A 25,451-nucleotide genomic window follows, 5' to 3' on the forward strand; every position below is an offset into this window, starting at 1 on the left:
TAATAAAATTACTTTATCTCCTTTGTGATTTCAGCCCATTTAAAAAAAATAGATGTTTCTACTCTCCTTCAGATATCATTAAAACATAAACTTGTGCCTGACTGCATAAATCCCTTTTAAACTAATATCACTTATTACGTTTAACTAAGTCTACCTAGGGCTTCCTTGTATAAAGAACAAGAGCTTTCCATTTTTTGTTTACCTAGCCCTTTCTGATTCCACGACAGAATAGCTGTAAATCTTCATTATTTATATTCTAGAGAAAATAAAAGCAAATAAAAAGGTCAGTGTATAAAGTTTATTGGTTGTTCTCTTTACTCAAAACCCACATGGTATTAATGTTAGTCTCTATGAATATTTCATGGATAAAATCAGAGCATTAAGTGCATACTAAAAACAATAAGAATGGAAAGACTTTAACCTTATGTTTATATGAATTTCTAGGTTATCAAGAAGTTTATAGGCTATAGGCTATAAAGTCTTAGGCTATGATATAGTAACCTACTGTAGACTTCCCTTGATATATGAAAATAATGGTACTAAGTACAAACAGAAGATGAGCTTAAAATTATTCTTTGAGTCCTCTTGATGGATTTTTTCCCCCACACTTTCCCCAAAATTGTTTTATGCCTATATTGTAGGAGACCATGCAAGAGACCTAGAGCCTTTTTTTCTTTCATCACTTTCCAATCAACAGCAAATCCTATCATTTTTACCACAAAATATATCTTGAAACTCCCTTCTTTTGATTTACTTGTAACTCCCCATCAAAAACTGAAGAGTGTCACAATACTTCATTAAGTTCCCTACTTGCGCTCTACCTGTAATATATTTGTAGCACTAAAATGTTTTTAAAACATATATCTGCTTATGTCATTTTACTGCTCAATACTATTTGATTTCCTATTGCACTTCTAAGATACTCTAATTTCTTAGCACTGTATATAAAATCCTTTAAGGGCTTCCCTGCTCACCTTTTCGGACTCAGAACTATGTATTTCCTTTTGCCTACTGTACTTGTACCACTGGTTTCTTGATTTTTGTTACTTCCAGGTTTTTACACTTATTTTTACAATAAATGTGAAATACACTTTTTGACAATATTTACAAATATTTCTTATTTGTCTTTATTGCTCTTTCCTGTAATGTTTAGTCTTCATTTGCCTGATAATGGCTATCTAAAGTTATCTCCTCAAAGAAGCAGTTATTTATTCACCCAAATCTTCTAGTCCTTCTCTGGAGTTTTCTTCTCACCTCATTCCCTTGGTTTTTGCCACAATTTGTAATAATTTGCAATTCGGAGTGTTAGAATGAGTGAATGAATCACAGGTAATGACTATAGTTTGTGACTATGTAAGATTGGATTCGTTATTGATTTATTCCACAAACACTGAGGCACTGCATTTAGCCAAATGCCAATCTTGGGCAGTGAGACTCTGAAAGAGAATCTGCTTCCCCCACCATAAACCGCAGAGTGAAACAACTCAGAATGTACATAAATTACAGAATGAAAGCACACTAGAAGTAAACACAGATGTGGAAGAGGTAAAGTGTCCTTGAAAATCATGGAAAGATTCATAAAGGGAATGACATTTCAACTGGATTCTAAACCAGTCATTCAAGCTCCACAAGGTTGCACAGTAAGTGAGCAGTGGCAGGATGACATACCTTAGAAAGTAAAAGGAATCTTTTTTAAACTGCTATAAAAATCATTACATATACATTTTATAGGTCGAGAGTAAGGTATTTAACATAAAATCATTTTAGTGTATCAGTGTTTATATAGACTTAGGTTTTTCTCATTTAAAACCTCTTTTAATGACTTGTGCTTTTCTTCATGGTGATAAAACATTTTCCCAGGAAGTGCTGAATAAATCTTTCTTGAAATACGTTTTATTGCTTTCTATCAATGACCCTGAAGTAATACAGAATTTACACTTCAGCGGTTGCAATGCTCAAACTTGACAGGTAGTGCACTGTGTTTGCTGATATAAGAGGTATGATGTAGGGCTAAGTGGTTTTGTGCTCATTTAGCTTTCAGGAGAAAATAATTGACTTAACATTTTAATACTAAAACCCAAAGCCTAACAGTTAATTCTTGGTATTTTAAATTATTATTGCAAAGATTATTGTGCCTAAGAACATGAAAATATTTTATATAATATTTTAAAAGTATATCTCTTTGTTGGTATTATTTAAATTACCATAAAAATGTGGGAAAAAGTTATACTGAAATGTGATAGGATGTTTTAAAAGTGGTGCCATGATTTTGTTAAGTGTTACCTAGTTTTCCTCTGAAAACAAGAAACATACCCAGAAGTTTTCACGAAATGGTCTCATGAATATCTAAGGTTAGTCCATAGTCTCATCTGAGACAAGGAAAGTCCCTTCCACTATGAGCCTGTAAAATCACAAGCAAGCTAGTTACTTCCTAGATACAATGGGAGTACAGGTATTGGGTAAACACAGCTGTTTCAAATGGGAGAAATTGGCCAAAATTAATGGGTTACAGGGCATGCAATTCCAAAATCCATCTGGGCAGTCAAATTTTAAAGCTCCAAAATGATCTCTTTTGACTCCGTGTCTCACATCCAGGACATGCTGATGCAAGAGATAGGTTCCCATAATCTTTGGCAGCTCTGCCCCTGTGGCTTTGCAGGGTATAGCACCCCTCCCAGCTGCTTTCACAGTCTGGCATTGAGTGTCTGTGGCTTTCCCAGGAACAAGGTGCAAGCTGTTGGTGGATCTACCATTCTGGGGTTTGGAGGATGATGGCCCTCTTCTCATAGCTCCACTAGGCCGTGCTCCAGTAGAGACTCTGTGGGGGCTCTGACCCCAGATTTCCCTCCTGCACTGCCCTAGCAGAGATTCTTCATGAGGGCCGTGCCCCTGCAGAAAACTCTTTCCTGGGCATCCAGGCATTTCCATACATCTGAAATCTAGGTGGAGGTTCCCAAACCTCGATTCTTAATTTCCGTGCACCTGCAGGCTCTCTACCACGTGGAAGCTGCCAAGGTTTGGGGCTTGCACCCTCTGAAACCACAGGCTGAGCTATACCTTGGCCCCTTTTAGCAATGGCTGGAGTGACTGGGACACAGGGCACCAAGTCCCTAGGCTGCACACAGTATGGGCACCCTGGGCCCAGCCCTCAAAATCATTGTTTCCTCCTAGGCTTCTGGATCAGTGAAGGGCGTGGCTGCCATGAAGACCTATGACATGCCCTGGAGACATTTTCCCCATTGTCTTGGGGATTAACACTGGCTCCTTGTTACTTATGCAGATTTCTGCAGCCAGCTGAATTTCTCCTCAAAAAATGGGTTTTTCTTTTCTACTGCATTGTCAGGCTGCAAATTTTCTGAACTTTTATGCTGTTTCCCTTTTAAAATGCGATGCTCTAACAACACCCGTCACCTCTTGAATGCTTTGCTGCTTAGAAATTTCTTCTGCCAGATACCCTAAATCATCTCTCTCAAGTTCAGAGTTCCACAAATCTCTAGGGCAGGGGCAAAATGCCACCAGTCTCTTTGCTAAAACATAACAAGAGTCGCCTTTGCTCCAGTTCTCAGCAAGTTCCTCATCTCCATCCGAGACAACCTCAGCCTGGTCCTTATTGTTTATATCACTATAAAAATTTTTGTCAAAGCCATTCAACAAGTCTCTACTCCAAACTTTCCCACATTTTCCTGTCTTCTTCTGAGCCCTCCAAATTGTTCCAGCCTCTGCCTGATACACAGTCCCGAAGTTACTTCCACATTTTTGGATATCTTTTCAGCAATGCCCCGCTCTACTGGTACCAACTTACTTTGTTAGTCCATTTTCACACTGTTGATAAAGACATACCCAAGACTGGAAAGAAAAAAAGGTTTAATTGAACTTACAGTTCCACATGGCTAGGGAGGCTTCACAATCATGGCAGGAGGCAAAAGGCATTTCTTACATGATGGCAGCAAGAGAAAATGAGGAAGATGCAAACGCAGAAATCCCTGATAAAACCATCAGACCTTGTAAGACTTATTCACTACCACTAGGACAGTATGGGTGATACCACCCCCATGATTCAAATGATCTCCAACCAGGTGCCTCCCACAACACATGGGAATTATGGGAATACAATTCAAGATGAGATTTGGGTAGGGACACAGAGCCAAACTATATCACATGGATTTCTTATACTTTTGCTTTTAATAACACAAACAAAAAAATACATCATTAAAAGGTTAGAAGTGAGAAGGTGTTTTTATGGAAATCAAAAATAATATCACCTTAGTAAACAGTATTCTTATGATTGTAGTTGAATTAGAGAGCAGAATACATCTAGAAGATTCAGTAGTAAGCATGTTTCTTCGATTAATGGAAAATTTGAATAGCCTAGCTGATTGAGATTGAGGTTACTATTAAATGCCTGAAGTATAAGAGTTGGTTGTTTATGTAAACAAAATATCTGTTTTACATGTACATGTCTAAGTAGGACTGTTGAGCCCCAGTAACATGAAATATCAAAGAGCATGACTCGAATACCTGCCATGTGAAGTGCTATTACATCAAAAAAGAGGTGTGTGCTGAAAAATTACCTACAAATGGCATTTTCCTCAAATCAATTTTAAATCTTCAGAATTTCATTTTAATAATTGTTTAGTTAATATTTCAGAATCCCTCATCATCAAAAGCAGGCAAAAGGCAAAAGTCCTTGAATGTATAACACATTTGTTTTCAAACAAGCCTGCCTCTAACTGTGAATCCAGGAGTGAATCCAGAACTACAAATTAACTAAGATTGGCCCCATCGAGTTACTGAACATTAAAAATCTAAAAACTAAAAGGCATGCCTCAACAATTATTTCCTTCTTGGAATCATTAATTAACCTATGTGTATCCAAACAATAATCTTCCAGCAGTTTCGCTAGCTACATTTTTAATTACTTAATATCATGTAAAATTTGTTTTATTATTGTTCAGTTCTGAATTTTGACATATGCATCAAGCCATGCAACTGCTACCACAGTCTTCCTGATCACTGATCTGTTCTAAATCTCTATAGTGTTTTTCCTTTTCTTAAATGTTGCATAAATAAAACCATACCTTATGTGGCCTTTTGAATCTGGCATCTTTAACTTAATGCGCTTGAAATTAATCTATGTCATTTCATGTATCAATGGCTCAATCTTTTTAATTGTTAAGAAAAAATGTATGCTGGGATAAATATCTTTCTAAATGAGTTTTTGTTCACAATGCTGAGTGTTTGTTTAGGATAGATTCCTAGAAATGGTATCACTAGGTCAAACATTCAAATAATTTTAAAATATTTGATACATATTGCCAAATAATCTCAAATTTTTTACCAATATACATTTATGACAGTATGGGATAAATGCGTCTTTCTTATACCAACTGACAACATTAATGATAATACATAAAATATTATTTGCTAATTTGATGGGACAGAAATGTTATATCATTATTAGCATTTTATTATTGTGGTTGAATGACTGTACTGTACAGCCAGAGATATTTGGTTCGAAATCCATCTTCATTATTTACTGTATGTGAAAATTTAGGTGAGCTATTTAATCTCTTGATGCCTTAGTCTCCTAATCTATAAAGTGAGGATAATTGTACCAATCATATTAGGTTCCTGTGAGAATTAACTGAATTACTATAGAAAATGCTTAGAATGGTATCTAGTCACCAGGAAGGACTCTCTCTGTATTACTTGTTTATTATCTAACACGTTTAATTATTAATGAAGCTCAGTTTCGTTATATGCTTGGGATATTTGAAACTTTTCTTAGTGAATTTTCCAATAAAATTATTTGTCTATTTTTCTATGGACAAGTTGGTATTATTCTTATTGGTTTGTTTCAGGTTCAGTTAGTAAGAATTTTAAGGATTTTCTATCACATTTTAGCAAACTTTTTCTGCATTTTATCTTTTTTCTTTCAGATAATGTTTGCAAAATGTAAAAAAAACAAAAGATTTCTTCATCAAGTTGGTATCTTTATCTTTTTTATTGCTTTGTGATTTGAAAATTCTTGTCCTGAGAACCAAAATATATATTTGATGAAATAGTTCTCTTCTTTTACTCATTCTGAAGTCATTGGAATTGAATTTGGCATATGATATAAATCCTAATTTTATATTTTATGATATTCAAAATTTCTAACAAACATTTACTTAATAATCTAATCCAGGTTTCTATTGTTTCTTCTGTTTCCTTTATAATGCTTTTTCTGAAGTTATTTTTCCTAGACTTAAATATTAGTATAATATTATCATAGAGGAAAAAATATCTGTTAGCTATGAATAAAAGGCTTTCATCTTATTGTTGCATTAATATATTTAAATGTAGAGAGCATACAGATTAGCAAAGAAAAAAGTATAATTGCCTTTTTTTATAGTTGACATGAACATGTATAAAGAAAAGCCAAAAAAATCAATAAAACATCTAGAACTTATTAGTGAATTTAGCAAGATCATAGCATACAAAGCCAAGATTCAAAATTCAATTTTATTTATCTACTAACAAAAAATATTTGAAATTTGAAAATTTAAATATGCCATTTACAATAACATCAAAATATTGAACAATAAAGTATTTAGGAATTTATAAAATGAAATCTCCTATACCAAGAATTACAGACCATTGCTGAAATAAATGAAAGAAGACCAATATATGTGAAGAGATACTCATTTGTGGATTGAGAGACAATATTGTTAAAATATCAGTATTTCCCAAATTAATCAATAGATTCAATATAATCGTGAACAGAACACCAGCAGATGTTCTGTCGAAGCTGACAAGCTATTTCTATAATTCAAATGGAAATGCAAAAGGCAGTCACTGCCAACACCAGCATGGACTGTCTGGGTTCCAGTAGGTTACTTCACTACTGCCTCTTCTGTCAGCCACATCATGACAGCTGCCCAGAAGCCAGAGAAACTCCTCACACCTGGCCCACTGCTGCAGCTACCAGCATCCAGGCAAGCCACCATCAGCCCACTGGTAACTGCCAACAGAGGTACCACTGTACACTACCCTGGGGAACAAAGATAGGCATGTAGTCAGCCCACCTCTGCCACCACTAGGGCCTGAAGCCTGGCCCACCTGACACTGCAGTCCTCAGCACAGCTTCATCACAGCTTCTGTTAATAACCACACCCTAACCTACCAAGGAAATCACAAATGTCACTGACACTGTTTGTAGCCAAAGAAATCATAGAGAGACTACGTTACTGCACACACCCATAATCAAAGCCACAGTACCCTATCCAAACAACATCACAGGTATATCTAAAGGAAAAAATTTTCCCATATGAAAGCGAATTCAAATATAGGAAGAAGCGACTGTTACAACAGATATGCAGATAAAGCTTCAACAATATCCTACATTCAACCAGAAGAAAGAATCTCAGAAGGTAAAGACAGGTCTTCTGAAATAATCTAGTCAGACAAAATTAAAAGAGAATAATCAAATCCTTCCTGACATTTGGGATAACATTAAAGTGACCAAATATACGAATTATAGATATCCCTGAGAGTGAAAAGACAAAGAAAAGATTAGAAAACCCACTTAATTAAATAATATATGAAAACTTCCTAAGTCTAGCAAGAGTTTTAGATATTTGGGATGCAGGAGGCTCAATGGTCCCTAGGCCGATAAAACGCAAAAAGGTCTTATACACAGCACATTATAATCAGACTGTTGAAAGTCAAAGATAAGGAATAAATTCTAAAAACAGCAAGAGAAAGTGTATGATAACCTATGAAGTAAACCTTATCAGACTGACAGCAAATTTCTGGCAGAAACTTTACAGGCCAGAAAGAATAGGACAATATATTGAAAGTGCTTAAAGAAAAAAAAAACTATCAGCCTTAAATACTATAGCCCACAAAATTATCCTTCGTAAATGAAGGAGAAATAAAAGGTTTCTCAGACACGAAAATGCTGAGGTAGTTTGTTACTACTAGACTGGACCTACAATAAATGCTCAAGGGAGGTCTGGAAACTGGTAGTGAAAGGACGACATTTATCATCATGAAAATACATGAAAGTATAAAACTCCCTGGTAAGCAACTAAAGAGAGGTATCAAATGTTACCACCAGAGAAATCTAACTAACCACAATGACAAACAATAAGGGAAAAAGAAAGGAACAAAAATATATAAGACAACGAATAAACAACAATATAACAGGAAGCCTCGCATATCAATAATCACTTTGAATGTAAATGAATTACATTCTCCACCTAAACGTTATGAAATGCCTGAATGATAAAACTATATGATCCAAATATATGCTGATTACAAGAAACTTACCTTACCAGGCAGACATACATAGGCTGAAAGTAAAAGAATGGTAAAAGATATTCCTTGCAAATGGAAAGCAAGAGTGAGCAGGAGTAGCTATACTTAAATTAGATCATACAGACTTTAAGTCAAAAAGAGTAAAATAAAAAAGACAAAGGATGTTATTATATAATGATGAGATTAACCCAGCAATAGGAAATAACAACTCTAAATGTATATGCATTCAACACTAGAGAACTCAGATCCACAAAGCAAATATTAGACCTAAAGAGAGAAATAGACTGCAATACAGTAATAGTGGAGAACTTCAACACTCCACTTTCAGTATTAGACAGATAATCTAGACAAAAAATCAACCAGTAAATTTTAGATTTAAACTAGATTTTAGACCAAATGGACCTAACAGACATTTACAAAACATTCCATCCAACCACAGCAAAATGAAATTTGTGTCATCAGCACATGAAACAATGTCCAAGATAGACCACCATATGTTAGGCCACAAATCATGTCTCAGCAATTTTTTACAAGTTGAAATCATATCACATATCTTCTCAGACCACTGTTGAATAATGCTAGAAATCACTGCCAAGAATAACGTTGGAAACTATACAAATACATGCAGATTAAACAACATGTTCCTGGTTGATCACTGGGACAATAAGGAAATTAAGCTGAAAATCAAAAAATTCTTGTAACAAATAAAGATTGAAACACAACATATCAAAACCAGTGGCATACAGCAAAAGCAGTGCTAAGAGGGAAGTTTATAGCAATAAATGCTTACACTGAAAAAGTAGAAATATTTTATTTTATTTTATTTTATTTTATTTTTTATTATACTTTAAGTTTTAGGGTACATGTGCACATTGTGCAGGTTAGTTACATATGTATACATGTGCCATGCTGGTGTGCTGCACCCACTAACTCGTCATCTAGCATTAGGTATATCTCCCAATGCTATCCCTCCCCCCTCCCCCCACCCCACCACAGTCCCCAGAGTGTGATATTCCCCTTCCTGTGTCCATGTGATCTCATTGTTCAATTCCCACCTATGAGTGAGAATATGTGGTGTTTGATTTTTTGCTCTTGCGATAGTTTACTGAGAATGATGATTTCCAATTTCACCCATGTCCCTACAAAGGACACGAACTCATCATTTTTTATGGCTGCATAGTACTCCATGGTGTATATGTGCCACATTTTCTTAATCCAGTCTATCCTTGTTGGACATTTGGGTTGGTTCCAAGTCTTTGCTATTGGGAATAATGCTGCAATAAACATACGTGTGCATGTGTCTTTATAGCAGCATGATTTATAGTCCATTGGGTATATACCCAGTAATGGGATGGCTGGGTCAAATGGTATTTCTAGTTCTAGATCCCTGAGGAATCGCCACACTGACTTCCACAATGGTTGAACTAGTTTACAGTCCCACCAACAGTGTAAAAGTGTTCCTATTTCTCCACATCCTCTCCAGCACCTGTAGTTTCCTGACTTTTTAATGATTGCCATTCTAACTGGTGTGAGATGGTATCTCATTGTGGTTTTGATTTGCATTTCTCTGATGGCCAGTGATGATGAGCATTTTTTCATGTGTTTTTTGGCTGCATAAATGTCTTCTTTTGAGAAGTGTCTGTTCATGTCCTTCGCCCACTTTTTGATGGGGTTGTTTGTTTTTTTCTTGTAAATTTGTTTGAGTTCATTGTAGATTCTGGATATTAGCCCTTTGTCAGATGAGTAGGTTGCGAAAATTTTCTCCCATTTTGTAGGTTGCCTGTTCACTCTGATGGTAGTTTCTTTTGCCATGCAGAAGCTCTTTAGTTTAATTAGATGCCATTTGTCAATTTTGGCTTTTGTTGCCATTGCTTTTGGTGTTTTGGACATGAAGTCCTTGCCCATGCCTATGTCCTGAATGGTAATGCCTAGGTTTTCTTCTAGGGTTTTTATGGTTTTAGGTCTAACGTTTAAATCTTTAATCCATCTTGAATTGATTTTTGTATAAGGTGTAAGGAAGGGATCCAGTTTCAGCTTTCTACATATGGCTAGCCAATTTTCCCAGCACCATTTATTAAATAGGGAATCCTTTCCCCATTGCTTGTTTTTCTGAGGTTTGTCAAAGATCAGATAGTTGTAGATATGTGGCGTTATTTCTGAGGGCTCTGTTCTGTTCCATTGATCTATATCTCTGTTTTGGTACCAGTACCATGCTGTTTTGGTTACTGTAGCCTTGTAGTATAGTTTGAAGTCAGGTAGTGTGATGCCTCCAGCTTTGTTCTTTTGGCTTAGGATTGACTTGGCGATGCGGGCTCTTTTTTGGTTCCATATGAACTTTAAAGTAGTTTTTTCCAATTCTGTGAAGAAAGTCATTGGTAGCTTGATGGGGATGGCATTGAATCTGTAAATTACCTTGGGCAGTATGGCCATTTTCACGATATTGATTCTTCCTACCCATGCGCATGGAATGTTCTTCCATTTGTTTGTATCCTCTTTTATTTCCTTGAGCAGTGGTTTGTAGTTCTCCTTGAAGAGGTCCTTCACATCCCTTGTAAGTTGGATTCCTAGGTATTTTATTCTCTTTGAAGCAATTGTGAATGGGAGTTCACTCATGATTTGGCTCTCTGTTTGTCTGTTGTTGGTGTATAAGAATGCTTGTGATTTTTGTACATGGTTTTTGTATCCTGAGACTTTGCTGAAGTTGCTTATCAGCTTAAGGAGATTTTGGGCTGAGACAATGGGGTTTTCTAGATATACAATTAGGAAAAGAGGAAGTCAAATTGTCCCTGTTTGCAGAAATATTTTAAAATTAGCAACCTAACAATGTGCCTGAAGAAACTAAAAAATCAAGAACAAATCAAACCCAAAATCAGCAGAAGAAACGCAATAATAAAGATCAGAAAAGAACTAAATCAAATAGAGACTAAAAAAATACAAATGATTAACAAAACTAAAATTTGGTTATTCAACAAGATAAATAAAATTGATAAACCACTAGATAGACTAAACAAGGAAAAAGAATATCCAAATAAACACAATCAAAAATGATAAAGGAGACATTACAACAGATGCCACAGAAATAAAAAGGATCATCAGAGACTATTATTAACAACTATATGCTGAAAAATGGAAAATATAGAGAAATAGATAAATTCCTAGAAACTTACAACCTACCAAGGTGTTGCATCAGGAAGAAATAGAAAACCTGAACATATCAGTAATGATTAGCAAAATTGAATCAGTAATAAAAAACATCTCCCAACTCTTTTAAAGCCTTGGACCAAATAGAATCACAGCCTAATTCTACCAATCATGCAAAGAAGAATACCAGTCTTCTTGATGCTATTACAATAAATCAGAGGAAGGAATTCTCTCTGGCTCATTCTACATGACCAGCGTCACCTTGAAACCAAAACCTGACAAGGACACCACAAAAAGAAAACTACAGGCCAATAACCGTGATGAACACAGATGCAAAAATCATTAACAAAATACTGGCAAACGCAATCCAACAGCACATCAAAAAAATAATATACCACAATCCAGAGGGTTTGTATCAAGGATACAGGTATGACTCAACGTAAATAAATCAATAAACATGATAAGCATCTTCACAGAATATAAGACAAATGAATATATGATCATCTCAATAGATGCAGAAAAAAAATTTTGATAAATTTCAACATCTCTTCATGAAAAAAAACTCTAAAACTCAGCATAGAAGAAACATACCTCAATATAATAAAGGCCATATGTGACAAACTCAGAGCTAATATCATACAGAATGGGGCAAAGTTTAAAGACTTTCCTCTAAGAACTGGAACAAGACAAGGATGCAAACTATCACCACTCCTATCCACATAGTACTAGAAGTCCTAGCCAAAACAATCAGACAAGCAAAAGAAATAAAAAGTATCTAAATTGGAAAGAGCAAGTAACATTGTTCCTCTTTGCTGATGATATGGTTTTGTATCTGGAAAATACTAAAAACTCCAGCAAAAACCTCTTAGATTTGATTAATTAATTTAGTAAAGTTTCAGGATACAAAATAAAAATACAAAAGTCAGTAGCATTTCAATACCCAATAATAAAATAGCTAAGAAAGAAATCAAGAAAGTGATCCCATTTAAATTAGCTACAAAAAATTAAAATACCTGGGAATAAATCAAGGAAGTAAAAGATCTCTGCACAAAACTACAAAACACTGATGAAAGAAATTAAGGATTAAACAAACAAATTGAGAAACATCCCATGTTTATGGTTCAAAAGAATTAATATCATTAAAATGACCATACTTCCCAAAGCAATTTCCACATTCAATGCAATTTCTTCCAAATTACCAATGTCATATTTCATAGAATTAGAATAATCCTAAAATTAGTATGGAATGAGAACAGAGCCCAAATAGCCAAAGCAATTCTGAACATAAAGAACAAATCTGGTCCTGACTTAATCACTATGCAATCTATGCATGTAACAAAATTGAACATGGATTTTATCAATTTGTACAAATAAAAAAATGTAAAAAAAGAACAAAGCTGGAGGCTATAGTAGCCAAAACAGCATGGTATTTTTAGACAAATGGAATGGAATAGAAAGCTCAGAAATAAAGCCATATATATATATTGTGTGTGTGTGCGTGTGTGTGTGTGTGTATACACACATACATGTATATATAATGTGTATATATAATGTTTTCTACATGTTCTAATATTTATATTCCATTCCATTATACATATTCCATTTCTGTATATAGGTTATATAGAATTGGAAGACTATCTGCCATTAAAAAGAATGAAATCCTGTCATTTGCAGCAACATGGTTGAAACTGGAGTTCATTATCTTAAGTGAAATAATCTAGGCACAAAAAGATAAATATCACATGTTCTCACTTATATGTGGGAGCTAATAACTTGATTACATGAAGGTGGAGAATGGAAAGGTAGGTAGGAAACAGAGACTGGAAAGGATGAATGGAGGGTAGGAGGGAAGGTGAAGAGAAGAGAGTTAAAAGGTGTAAACATATAGTTAAAAGAAATAAATTCAATGCTTGATAGCAGAGTACAGTGACTACAGTTAACAAAATGTATTATACTCAGGTGATGAACACCTAAATACTTGATCACTATGCAATTATATACGTGTAACAAAATCACTATGCACTATATATGTGTAAAATTTAAATGCGTACAAATAAAAATAATAAAATACTAATCCAGTATCATTCACTGACAATGTTAACTCAGGTGGATAGGCATTAAGTCAATACTACTATAAGAACCACTTCTTGTTTATGTTAATGCCATATAGAATGAAATAAAATTCACTAAAATCCAAAAAATTAGAAAAACTATCAAAACTCAATAATATTAAGACAACCCAATAAAAATGTGGTCAAAGGATTTGAACATACATGTCACCAAAAAATATATTCAAATTTCCAATAAATACATGTAACAATGTTCGACATCGTTAGTCATCAGAGAAATACAAAATAAAATGGTAATGAGATACTACTAGATAGGCTTTTACAGAGACTGACAATACCAAGTATTGACAAGGATATGGAGCAACTGAAATTCTCATTCCTTGTGGTAAGAATGTACAATTATATAACCACATTGAAAAAACAAGTTTTCAGTTTCTTTATTCACCCAAAATATATGTCTTTTGGAAAAAATTTTTTCCAGTCTGTGGGTTGTCTTCTCATTCTCTTGATATATGTCTTTTCAAAGAGGCCGAGCTTTACTTTAGACAGTGGTCATCAAAGTGTGTATATTTGTGTTTTTATAATTTATATGCATATATTCCTGTGAAAAGATACTGTATGCATTGTTCAACATGTACAAATATAAGAAAGATATAGTAAAGAAATATATATTTTTAAATTTATAAATGTATTTATTGGTGTTCCACGTTGCAAACTAAATAATCTACATTGGCTAATTTAAGGAATTAAACTATAGTGGAAGGTTCTCATTTATTGGGATGATTAGAACCAGCCTTTTTGCAGGCTATTAGCGAATCATAGCACTAGGGCTTCACTGCTACCTCCACTGACACCTCTGACACTTGAAACTTGAGGCCAGATATCTGCCCATGCTGATAGAAAACAACTGAACAATTTGCTAGATAATAGAAAAGAATCAAATGACTCTGCCACTTTGCTTGCCAGAAGATTGTTTTTCTCATTTGTGACCTCTTGCCTATAAATGATAGATAGTCCCTGTGCTGCATGCTATAGGTGTTCGTAAGAGAGTCTGGGAATGTGAGCTTTTTATATCCTATTTTTGGGTGGTAAAGGTCATTCTATTAGTCTGTTCTTAAACTGCTAATGAAGACATACCTCAAATTGGGTATTTTATGAAAGAAAGAGGTTTAATTGACTCACAGTTCAACATGACTGGGGAGGCCTAAGGAAAGTTATAATCATGGGGGAAGGGGAAGCACACATGTCCTTCACATGGTAGCAGGAAGGATAATGAGTAAAAGGGGGAAAAGCCCCTTATAAAACTATCAAATCCCATGAGAACTCACTCTCACAAGAACACAATTAGAGTAACTGCCCCCATGACTCAATTACTTCCCACCAGGTCCCTCCCACAACACATGGGGCTTATGGGAACTACAATTCAAGATGAGATTTGGGTGGGGACACAGCCACACCATTTCATTCCACCTCTGACCCCTCCCAAATCTCGTGTTCTCACAATTAAAATACAATCATGCCCTTCCAACAGTCCCCCCAAAGTCTTAACACATTTCAGTATTAACACAAAAGTCCAAGTCCAAAGTCTAATCTGAGACAAGGCAAGTCCCTCCTGCCTATGAGCCTGTAAATTCGAAAGCAAGTTAGCTACTTCCTAGATAAAATAGGGTCACAGTCACTGGGTAAATACACACATTCCAAATGGGAGGAATTGACCAAAACCAAGGGGCTACAGGCCTCATGGAGGTCCAAAATCCAATAGGGCCATTATTAAACCTTAAAGTTTCAAAATTATCTCCTTTGACTTCATATCTCACATCTAGGTCATGATTATGCAAGAGGTGGGCTCCCACAGCTTTGGGCAGCTCTGCCTCTGTGGCTTTGCAGGGTACAGCCCCCCTCCAGGCTGCTTTTACAAGCTAGTGTTGAGTGCCTGCAGCTTTTCCAGGCACATGGGTGCAAGCTGTAGGTGGATCTACCATTCTGTGGTCTGGAGGATGGTGGCCTTCATCTCACAGATCCACTAGGCAGTACCCCAGTGGGGACTCTGTGTGGGGGCTCTGATCCCACATTTCCCTTCCACACTGCCCTAGCAGAGGTTCACCATGAGGGCTCCACCCCTGCAGCAAACTTCTGCCTGAACATCCAAGCATTTCCTTACATCCTCTGGAATCTAGGCGGAGGTTTCCAGACCTCAATTGTTGACTTCTCTGCAAATGTAGGCTCAACACCCCATGGAAGCTGGCAAAGCTTGGGGCTTTCACCTTCTGAAGCCATGGCCTTAGCTGTACCTTTGCCCTTATTAGTCAAAGCTGGAGCAGCTGGGTTGCAGGGCACCAAGTCCCTATGGTGCATACAGCAGGGGGACCCTGGACCCAGCCCACAAAACCAATTTTCCCTCCTAGGCTTCTGGGCCTGCGATGAGTAGGGTTGCCACAAAACTGTCTGACATGCCTTGGAGACATTTTCCCTATTGTCTTATTAAGATTTGGCTCATAGTTGCTTATGCAAATTTCTGCAGCAGGCTTGAATTTCTCCTCAGAAAATGAGTTTTTCTTTTCTATGGCATCATCAGGTTGCAAATTTTTAAAACTTTTATGCTCTGCTTCCCTTTTAAAATTAAGTTCCAATTCCAAACCATATCTTTCTGGATACATAAAACTGAATGCTTATAACAGCACCCAAATCATATCTTGAACACTTTGCTGCTCAGAAATGTCTTCCACCAGATACCCTAAATTATCGCTCTCAAGTTCAAAGTACCACAGATCTCTAGGGCAGGGGCAAAATGCCACCAGTCTCTTTGCTAAAGCATAACAAGAGTCACCTTTGCTCCAGTTCCCAACAAGTTCCTCATCTCCATCTGAGACCACCTTAGCCTGGATTTCATTGTCCATATCATTATCAGCATGTTGGTCAAAGCCATTCAACAAGTCTCTAGGAAGTTTCAAACTTTCCCACATCTTCCTATCTTTTTCTGAGGCCTCCAAACTATTCCAACTTCTGCCTGTTACCCAGTTGCAAAGTTACTGCCACATTTCTGGGTATCTTTACAGCAGTGCCCCATTCCTGGTACCAATTTACCATATCCGTTTATTCTCATGCTGATAATAAAGACATACCCAAGGCTGGGTAGTTTATAAAGAAAAAAGAGGTTTAATTGACTCACAGTTCAGCATGGCTGGCAAGGCCTCAGGAAACAGAATCATGGTGGAAGGGAAGCAAACACATCCTTCTTCACATGGTGGCAGGGAGAAGAATGAGCAAAACCGGGGAAAAACCCTTATAAAATCATCAGATCTCATGAGAACTCACTCTCTTGAGAACAGCATGAGGGTAACCATGTCCATGATTCCATTACCTCCCAACGGGTTCCTCCCATGACACGTGAAGATTATGGGAACTACTACAATTCAAGAGGAGATTTGGTTGGGGACACAGCCAAACCATGTCAGTCATGATATGAGAAATTATCAAATTAAGATGTAGGGAAGGTTTTTTAAAAGATTTGAGCAACCACAAATGACAGATATGTGCTATAGTAGTGCAAAATACCATTTTGCTCTTATTAAAAATATAATTGTTCTTGATAATCTGAATTATAAATGTCATGGATAATTATGATGCATTATGCTCTCAGCAGCTAGAACTTCAAGCAAAATACACACCTAGAGAGGAATCAGCCTTAACAATAATTCTATAAATTTAATTTTCTTTATTTCTGATAATTACATTTTAGTTGACTTCATATGTGATCTAAATACATTACCATTATTTTGGACTTATGATGTAGCTCTTGAAGTACATATATGATGTAACTCTTAAAGTACATATAGAAGAGCAGATAAAGTATCAGTTCACCATTTCTTTGTAGTTTGTGCTTTCATGATGAATATTCTCATCAATGTACAGATTATTTGCAGGAGCCTTTTAAATCCATGTGTCCATTTTATGAGACTTAGCTTTTGTCTGTATATAATGTGTTTATTCAGTGTGCATGGATTAATTTGAGAGAGCACAGGTATGGGTATCTTTACAGCAGTGCCCTGCTCCTGGCACCAATTTACTGTATTAGTTTATTCTCATGCTACTAATAAAGACTATATATCACAGTAAACTGAGAACCAGCTGGTAAATGAGAGAACTGTGGTCCACCTTTTCATTGTGGAGTTCTCATTTTCCTTCAGCTTATGCTGCTTATTCAACACTATTTTTGCATAATCTAATGCATTCACTAAATGAAGGTGCTGTGTTAGCCTCCACATGATATTAATACAGCCTATTTAATTTATCCTTCTTTAGATTAAAAATAAATAAGTAGTCATGTGCCACAGAATGACACTTCAGTCATTTGGTCATTGAAGGACCACATCTATTACTGTGGTCCAATAAGATTATAATAACATATTTTCCTGTACATTTTCATTGTTCTGATATGTTTTGATACATAAATGCTTACCATCGTGTTAGAGTTGCCTGCAGTATTCAGTACAGTAACATGCTGTACACCTAGGAGCAACAGGCTATACCACATACCTTAGGTGTATAGTTAGGTTATACCATCTAGGTTTGTATAAGTACACTCTATGATGTTCTCACAATGAACAAAATCACCTAATGATGCATTTCTCAAAACATGTCCCTGTTATTAATACAGTATGTAACAATACAGTTAGTACAATATGTAATACATGACTATATTCAGAATTTTAGCTATTTCTCTTATATTTCAAATGGATTTTCTTGTGCACTGTGTGGCACGGGCATTTCATTTTAGTAACCACAGTCTGGGAAAGGAGAAGTCTTTGAAGGATGTTGAGCAAGGTTATGACATGGCCAGATGTGAATTTTTGATCAGTGACTCCATGTTAGCAGATAAAGTTGTATTGGGAAAGATCAAAAGCATGAAGGCCAGATAAGAGGATACTGTATGTTATCATGGATGGAAATGTGAGGGATGGCAGGAGAGATGCTATGATTGAATGAATCTCAATATTCTTGGTGATCAAAGAATAATGAGACTCATCCAATAAGACTCTGTGAATGATTGAATGTAGTTCCTAAGCTAGGAGGAAGAATGAGGAATGATTTTCTGGTTCCTGACTACAGCACAAGTTTTTGATTTTTAGAACAAAGAATAAATTTGTACATGCTTTATGATTCCTGGTTGAATTTTTAAGGATAAAAATGTCAGCTGTAATATTATTCTTTCCTGATACCATGCAGTATTTGTATCAGTGATTTTATTCATTCCACACACATTCTTCTCGAACCTGGACACTGCTCTAGACACTGATTCTTTCCAAATATCAGATAAGGTTATTCTTATGTAGAGCCTCAGTTCATATAAATATGATTTTCCCAAAATGAGAAATAAGTGACTTTTCATAAGATATTTTTTAAAAGAATGTCTTAATAATAAATTGTGAATGTTGCATGGAAATGTAGGTGACTTGCATTGTGCATCCTGTGTTTGATTCACTGGTCTTGCATGTCTTGCCTTTAGCTGGGATGACAGCAGTTCAGTGAGCAGTGGTCTCAGTGACACCCTTGATAACATCAGCACTGATGACCTGAACACCACATCCTCTGTCAGCTCTTACTCCAACATCACCGTCCCCTCTAGGAAGAATACTCAGGTGAGAATTACCGCCTTTCTTTTTCCAGTGTTTCTGCCAGTTTTTTTCCCCAAATTACTTAATATTAGATTAAGGTATAGCACAAGCCCTTAATCCAAAATTATTACAGAAACTGGAAAATGCAGAGATAATAAGGACTCCCTTTGCCACTCCTGAACCCTGAAGCATCTTTCATCTTAGTCTTTCCTAAAGCCACAACCCTTAGGAGGAGCAACAATGTGCACTGCAGCCAATTTTGAATAAACAGAAGCAGCTTATATATATATATATATGATATACATTACATATTTATATATATGTAATATATGTACCATATAGCCTGGTGGTATAGTTATCTATACAAATATATTTATTTATTGTTAATATATAGAGTATATAAATATATATTTATATAATAGATATTTATATCTATTATATAAATATATATTTATATAATAGATATTTATATATAAAATATATAAAAATATATAACATATAATAGATATATATTTTATATATTATATAAATATATATTTATATATTTAATATATTAATGATGAATTACTATATTTGTATAGATAACTACACCACCAAGCTATATGGTGTGTATATATTAATATATAATGTATAATTCCATATTAATATAATAGTAACATATCAATACTTAATATAATATATATTCAATTGATTACAATCTAATTCAGAAAGATTTATGTTGCCATATCTCTCCTTACAATATCGATATATTTGTTTAAAAATCCAGCAATTATTTTCATAGTCTAATTTTAGATAGTTCTTGATTAATTTTATATGATCTCTGAAATATATCACTGGATCTGTTGTGAATGATAAATCAAAAATGAAAAATGGACATTACATCATTAAGTTCTAGCTTGTCTTACTACTTATGACATTTGATATAGAAAATTTCTACCTTTCTGTAGCGTTTAATTGGTGTTTTCTGCATGTATTTATTCTGAAATTCTCTAATATCTGCAAGTGGGAATTATGTGGCTAAAATTAATAAAATGTAAGTGAAGGTAAATCAAAATAGAATATTTGGATTTATCCAGTTATCTGAAAGTACATTTCATTGCCTTAATTCACACTTTATAAATTTTTCTTCATAAAGTTTTTCTGTAATATTTGTCTTTATAGCTGAGGACAGATTCAGAGAAACGCTCCACCACAGACGAGACCTGGGATAGTCCTGAGGAACTGAAAAAACCAGAAGAAGATTTTGACAGCCATGGGGATGCTGGTGGCAAGTGGAAGACTGTGTCCTCTGGACTTCCTGAAGACCCCGAGAAGGGAGGGCAGAAAGCTTCCCTGTCTGTTTCACAGACAGGTTCCTGGAGAAGAGGCATGTCTGCCCAAGGAGGGGCGCCATCTAGGCAGAAAGCTGGAACAAGTGCACTCAAAACACCTGGTAGGCTTGTCGTTTGCCAGCTGTTATGCAAAAGTGCTTTACTTTATTGTTTCCATTCAATCTTTGTTTTCTCTAACAATAGCATTTCTAAAATACCAAATTCTTATCCATATTAAACATGGAGTCAAATAGTTAAATAGTTTTTCTGTCTACGTTTCACAAATTCGTCATAGAAGCCCAAGTAGGGCCTATATCTAGGCATTCTCTGGAGAGCCTCCTCATAAACTAGGGGTACTGGATGCCTTACCTTGCCAGAGTTATTTCAGGTAACGGGGAAATAAGATTAGGTTGCTAAAGCAACAGTTAAGTTTTTTTGTTGTTGTTCTGCATTCTTAATGAAAGTTTGGAATTTTTACACTAAATATGCCACTGAATTGCACTACAGACTCTGAGAGGAACAAGCAATGACACTAATCAATTGGAATGCTGGAGATTTGAAACATTGTCTGTGTATTAGACTTCATGAAAGAAGAGAATGAAATAGTTCTTCAAAATTGTGCCATACTTTTTTTAAAAAGACTCTCCCCGTATTTTTAAAATAATGCCTAATTATAAATAGTGCCACCTGAAGCACTAATTAACAGGGTACTCCAAATATAATCATCTCACAGATATTCAAATGAATTCTTTTTCTAGTAATTAGCTTGATAGGGTTAAGTGCTATCTTTTTAAAAAGAGTTGCAAAATATAAGACATTAACAAATAGCAAAACATATGTTTTCATTTTATCTCTTCCATCTCTCATAATGTTTCTTCTGACAGCCAAATTTTTGTAGCTATGCACTCAGTCCTCTCAATATATGAGATTTTCGATCTAAGACAATACATTTAGGAAGGGAAATAATATAAAGAAGCATTCACATTTTACACATTGTTTCACGAAGTGTGGCGATATCAAACTGTACAGGCACATATATTTGTGTATTTCTCCTTAATTAGGGAAAACCGATGATGCCAAAGCTTCTGAGAAAGGAAAAGCTCCCCTAAAAGGATCATCTCTACAAAGGTCTCCTTCAGATGCAGGAAAAAGCAGTGGAGATGAAGGGAAAAAGCCCCCCTCAGGCATTGGAAGATCGACTGCCACCAGCTCCTTTGGCTTTAAGAAACCAAGTGGAGTAGGGTCATCTGCCATGATCACCAGCAGTGGAGCAACCATAACAAGTGGCTCTGCAACACTGGGTAAAATTCCAAAATCTGCTGCCATTGGCGGGAAGTCAAATGCAGGGAGAAAAACCAGTTTGGACGGTTCACAGAATCAGGATGATGTTGTGCTGCATGTTAGCTCAAAGACTACCCTACAATATCGCAGCTTGCCCCGCCCTTCAAAATCCAGCACCAGTGGCATTCCTGGCCGAGGAGGCCACAGATCCAGTACCAGCAGTATTGATTCCAATGTCAGCAGCAAGTCTGCTGGGGCCACCACCTCAAAACTGAGAGAACCAACTAAAATTGGGTCAGGGCGCTCGAGTCCTGTCACCGTCAACCAAACAGACAAGGAAAAGGAAAAAGTAGCAGTCTCAGATTCAGAAAGTGTTTCTTTGTCAGGTTCCCCCAAATCCAGCCCCACCTCTGCCAGCGCCTGTGGTGCACAAGGTCTCAGGCAGCCAGGATCCAAGTATCCAGATATTGCCTCACCCACATTTCGAAGGTAAGGATGTATAAAATGATGCTGGAAAAATATAAAGGATAAATATGTGTTAGACACATACATTACATATAAATGTGTGTATATATATATTTTAAATATGTATAAGGTATATATATATCTTAGAATTCTTTAAAGTACACAGTGAGCTCTATGAAGCTTATCATGTAAACAGCTAGCAAAAAAAATAGTTCTCATTTTGAGAAACAGTCAAACTTCAAAGTTTCACTGTCATTGTGATACTAGCAACACAAACAACATCTAAGAGACTTAAAAGCTGATGGTAATACCTAAGTGTAGTGATAAGGCAAAGTAATAGCTTGTAAAATTTCCATAGATTTCCATTCCTCCTTTTCACATTAAAAATTAAAACCAAATAGGTTTTCATGACTTTTGGCATTCATTTCCAGTGTCATTTTCTTGCTGGCTCTTAATGAGTTGGTGATCATAAATGTAGATGAAGTCGTTTTCCTTGTAACAGATTCCATTGGACAGATTTATACAGTGTCATAACTTGACACATTAAAGACAATCAAGATATGACATAATTTGAAACTATTCCAGTGTTTGGTACAGTATCACAACTGAAGAGTGGGCTAAGCTTTCTAACTCTTCATCTGCTTTCTTTGACATGACTCTGGTAAGGATCATGACTTGATTTCTGTTCCTGGATTGTTTTTGGTATTAAATATGTGAAGTTCTGCTCTAAGATATCACTGTTTTTAAATACCCATGTGTTTTTAAGTGGTAGGAAAATAAATGCAGTTAAAAATTGGGGACAAATATCTAAACCTCTCTGAGTCTGTCTTCTCATCTGCAAAATGGTAGAGTGTGGTTTATAGTTCATTATGGGTTCAATATTTTTAATGTTTGTTTTTATTCTGTTGACTAAACCCAGAACTTTGATATCTAGGAAATGAAAGATTTTGAAACATTTATTTTACAATAAAGCAATTTCAGATACCTGATTGTTTGAAAAACCTAAAGGCTTTATTCCTCCATAGTAATATTAATGCTGCAGAACTGTCTTTTTAAAATACTGATTCTCATTGGGAAGAATGAATTATGGCTTATAGGGAGAGTAAATATTTCTGTTTCTTAAGTAAAAGCCAATAGTGCCCTCCTGTGGCCCATTACCTATGAAACAATTTCTCATATTCGTCATAAAATATTTCACTGTAGGAAATATGGATTTCATTGCAACTCGATTAGTAATCATTATGCCATTACTTCATATCATTGTATTTCCATATTTACATAAATTTGATTCTACCATCTGCTTCATTTACAAAACTAAAATGTTTTCTGAACTAAACTCCAAAATCTAACAGCACCAGATCTGTTTCAAATCACTATTAAAAAATGTATTTGAATAGCACTGGCAACTGACATAAAACCCTTTGGCCTCTGCTGGGGAAAATACAGACAAACTGACTTGTTGCCGACAATGTCAATGTTGTTTCCAACCAACTGCTCCCTGACAGTGACTCAGACCACCAGATACTCAACACAACTCCCTAAACTTGCTTTAAGCGTTCCATCTAGATTTTGAATAAACTGTTTAAAAATTTAAAAATAAAAAAAAAAAACAAGAGAAGAGCTCATTTAAGTGTTGTCTATCGAATGCGTAGAAGTTGTTTCATTATAATGGTTCTGTAAATAGGTAACAGCAAGTATGGTCAAACTACTGACTTTGAGTGAAAGTCTCATGATCACTTAAATTATGAAAACCAGGGGTTTTCATGTTTGACTTACTTTTGTTCCACCCACTTCCCCTCTTTCCCTAGTAGCAGCTCAGTACTGACCTACCCTTATATGAGAGATTTTCTGCACTTGATAAAGAAGTCCAAGCTTATAAAAGTTCATTAACATAGAGACAGGAAGTGCTTTGTAGTTCAGTACACCAAAGCACACTTGGCTCTGTGTACTGTAACCCTAAATATTAAATGTGGATATTAGCTTCTTGGAACAACTGAAGTTGTTATTTGTTTTTCTTTTAGGTTGTTTGGTGCCAAGGCAGGTGGCAAATCTGCCTCTGCACCTAATACTGAGGGTGTGAAATCTTCCTCAGTAATGCCCAGCCCTAGTACCACATTAGCGCGGCAAGGCAGTCTGGAGTCACCGTCGTCCGGTACGGGCAGCATGGGCAGTGCTGGTGGGCTAAGCGGCAGCAGCAGCCCTCTCTTCAATAAACCCTCAGACTTAACTACAGATGTTATAAGCTTAAGTCACTCGTTGGCCTCCAGCCCAGCATCGGTTCACTCTTTCACATCAGGTGGTCTCGTGTGGGCTGCCAATATGAGCAGTTCCTCTGCAGGCAGCAAGGATACTCCGAGCTACCAGTCCATGACTAGCCTCCACACGAGCTCTGAGTCCATTGACCTCCCCCTCAGCCATCATGGCTCCTTGTCTGGACTGACCACAGGCACTCACGAGGTCCAGAGCCTGCTCATGAGAACGGGTAGTGTGAGATCTACTCTCTCAGAAAGGTGAGCTTTCCTGGAGGCATTGATAACATCTTCCCCCTCTTCCCTGCACTATGCCTAACCCCCACCCCATTAAATTCCCTTGATTTCACTGTGAGTGCCCCTGTGCAAAAGGATGTAAGACTGATGAAACCGGGCCTTTCATTTGCTCTCATTACCAAATTTACAGAGGAATAGAATCATTAAAGGTAGGGTGAGTGGATAATTTTGTTAATATGAATGCATACATTTATACCCAGTAGGCAATGTGAATAAAATTCAAGGAATGTATTTAGATATTGAATGAGGTCTCCTGAAGACATTTTAATGATTTGGCTTAAGCTTCAGAACAACACTAGCTCCTTATGATGACTTAAGCATTTTGAAAGACCAAAATGAAATTATTCTATAGTTATGCTCAGAGCAATATGTTAAATTTGTTCCATTTGTACTTCTATGAAAAAATAGCAGATGGATTGCTGGGAAATCCTAGTTGGCCTGGTTAAAAAAAAAAAAAAAATCAATTGTCAGCCATGAATCATTAGAGAAAATTATAGTGTCAGTGCCATTTTCAATAGACTGCTTAAAAAGTAATCATATTACAAAGTGTTTCTCATTGGCTTTATATATATATATATAAACTTAAAGTAGAGGACATAGCAAGGCATTTCTTACCTAATATGCTTACTGTGAAGCATCCCTTTTGAGCAAAATCACTCTAAATTTTCTCCTCAAAGTGATCCTCTCTTGATTATACTGTACTGACTCTTACCACCAGGAAAA

The 25,451-nt window shown here is 35.9% G+C and overlaps 1 protein-coding gene across 12 annotated transcripts in view; it reads left to right on the forward strand.

Moving 5' to 3' along the window:
• The window catches only part of NAV3 (neuron navigator 3), an 891,873-nt gene that overhangs the window by 775,824 nt on the left and 90,598 nt on the right, over nucleotides 1-25,451 (forward strand). For 9 of the 12 annotated variants that reach the window (XM_016923897.4, XM_509234.8, XM_009425884.5 and 6 more), the window contains 4 exons: nucleotides 19,018-19,150; nucleotides 20,288-20,558; nucleotides 21,498-22,206; nucleotides 24,204-24,692. In XM_016923897.4, coding sequence (XP_016779386.3) covers nucleotides 19,018-19,150; nucleotides 20,288-20,558; nucleotides 21,498-22,206; nucleotides 24,204-24,692 — 1,602 coding nt within the window. The remainder of the gene's footprint in view (nucleotides 1-19,017; nucleotides 19,151-20,287; nucleotides 20,559-21,497; nucleotides 22,207-24,203; nucleotides 24,693-25,451) is intronic. The other 3 variants (XM_009425889.5, XM_009425891.5, XM_054664522.2) reach the window with 1 other exon arrangement.

Source organism: Pan troglodytes, chromosome 10 (assembly GCF_028858775.2).
Source record: "Pan troglodytes isolate AG18354 chromosome 10, NHGRI_mPanTro3-v2.0_pri, whole genome shotgun sequence".
Lineage (NCBI taxonomy): Eukaryota > Metazoa > Chordata > Mammalia > Primates > Hominidae > Pan > Pan troglodytes.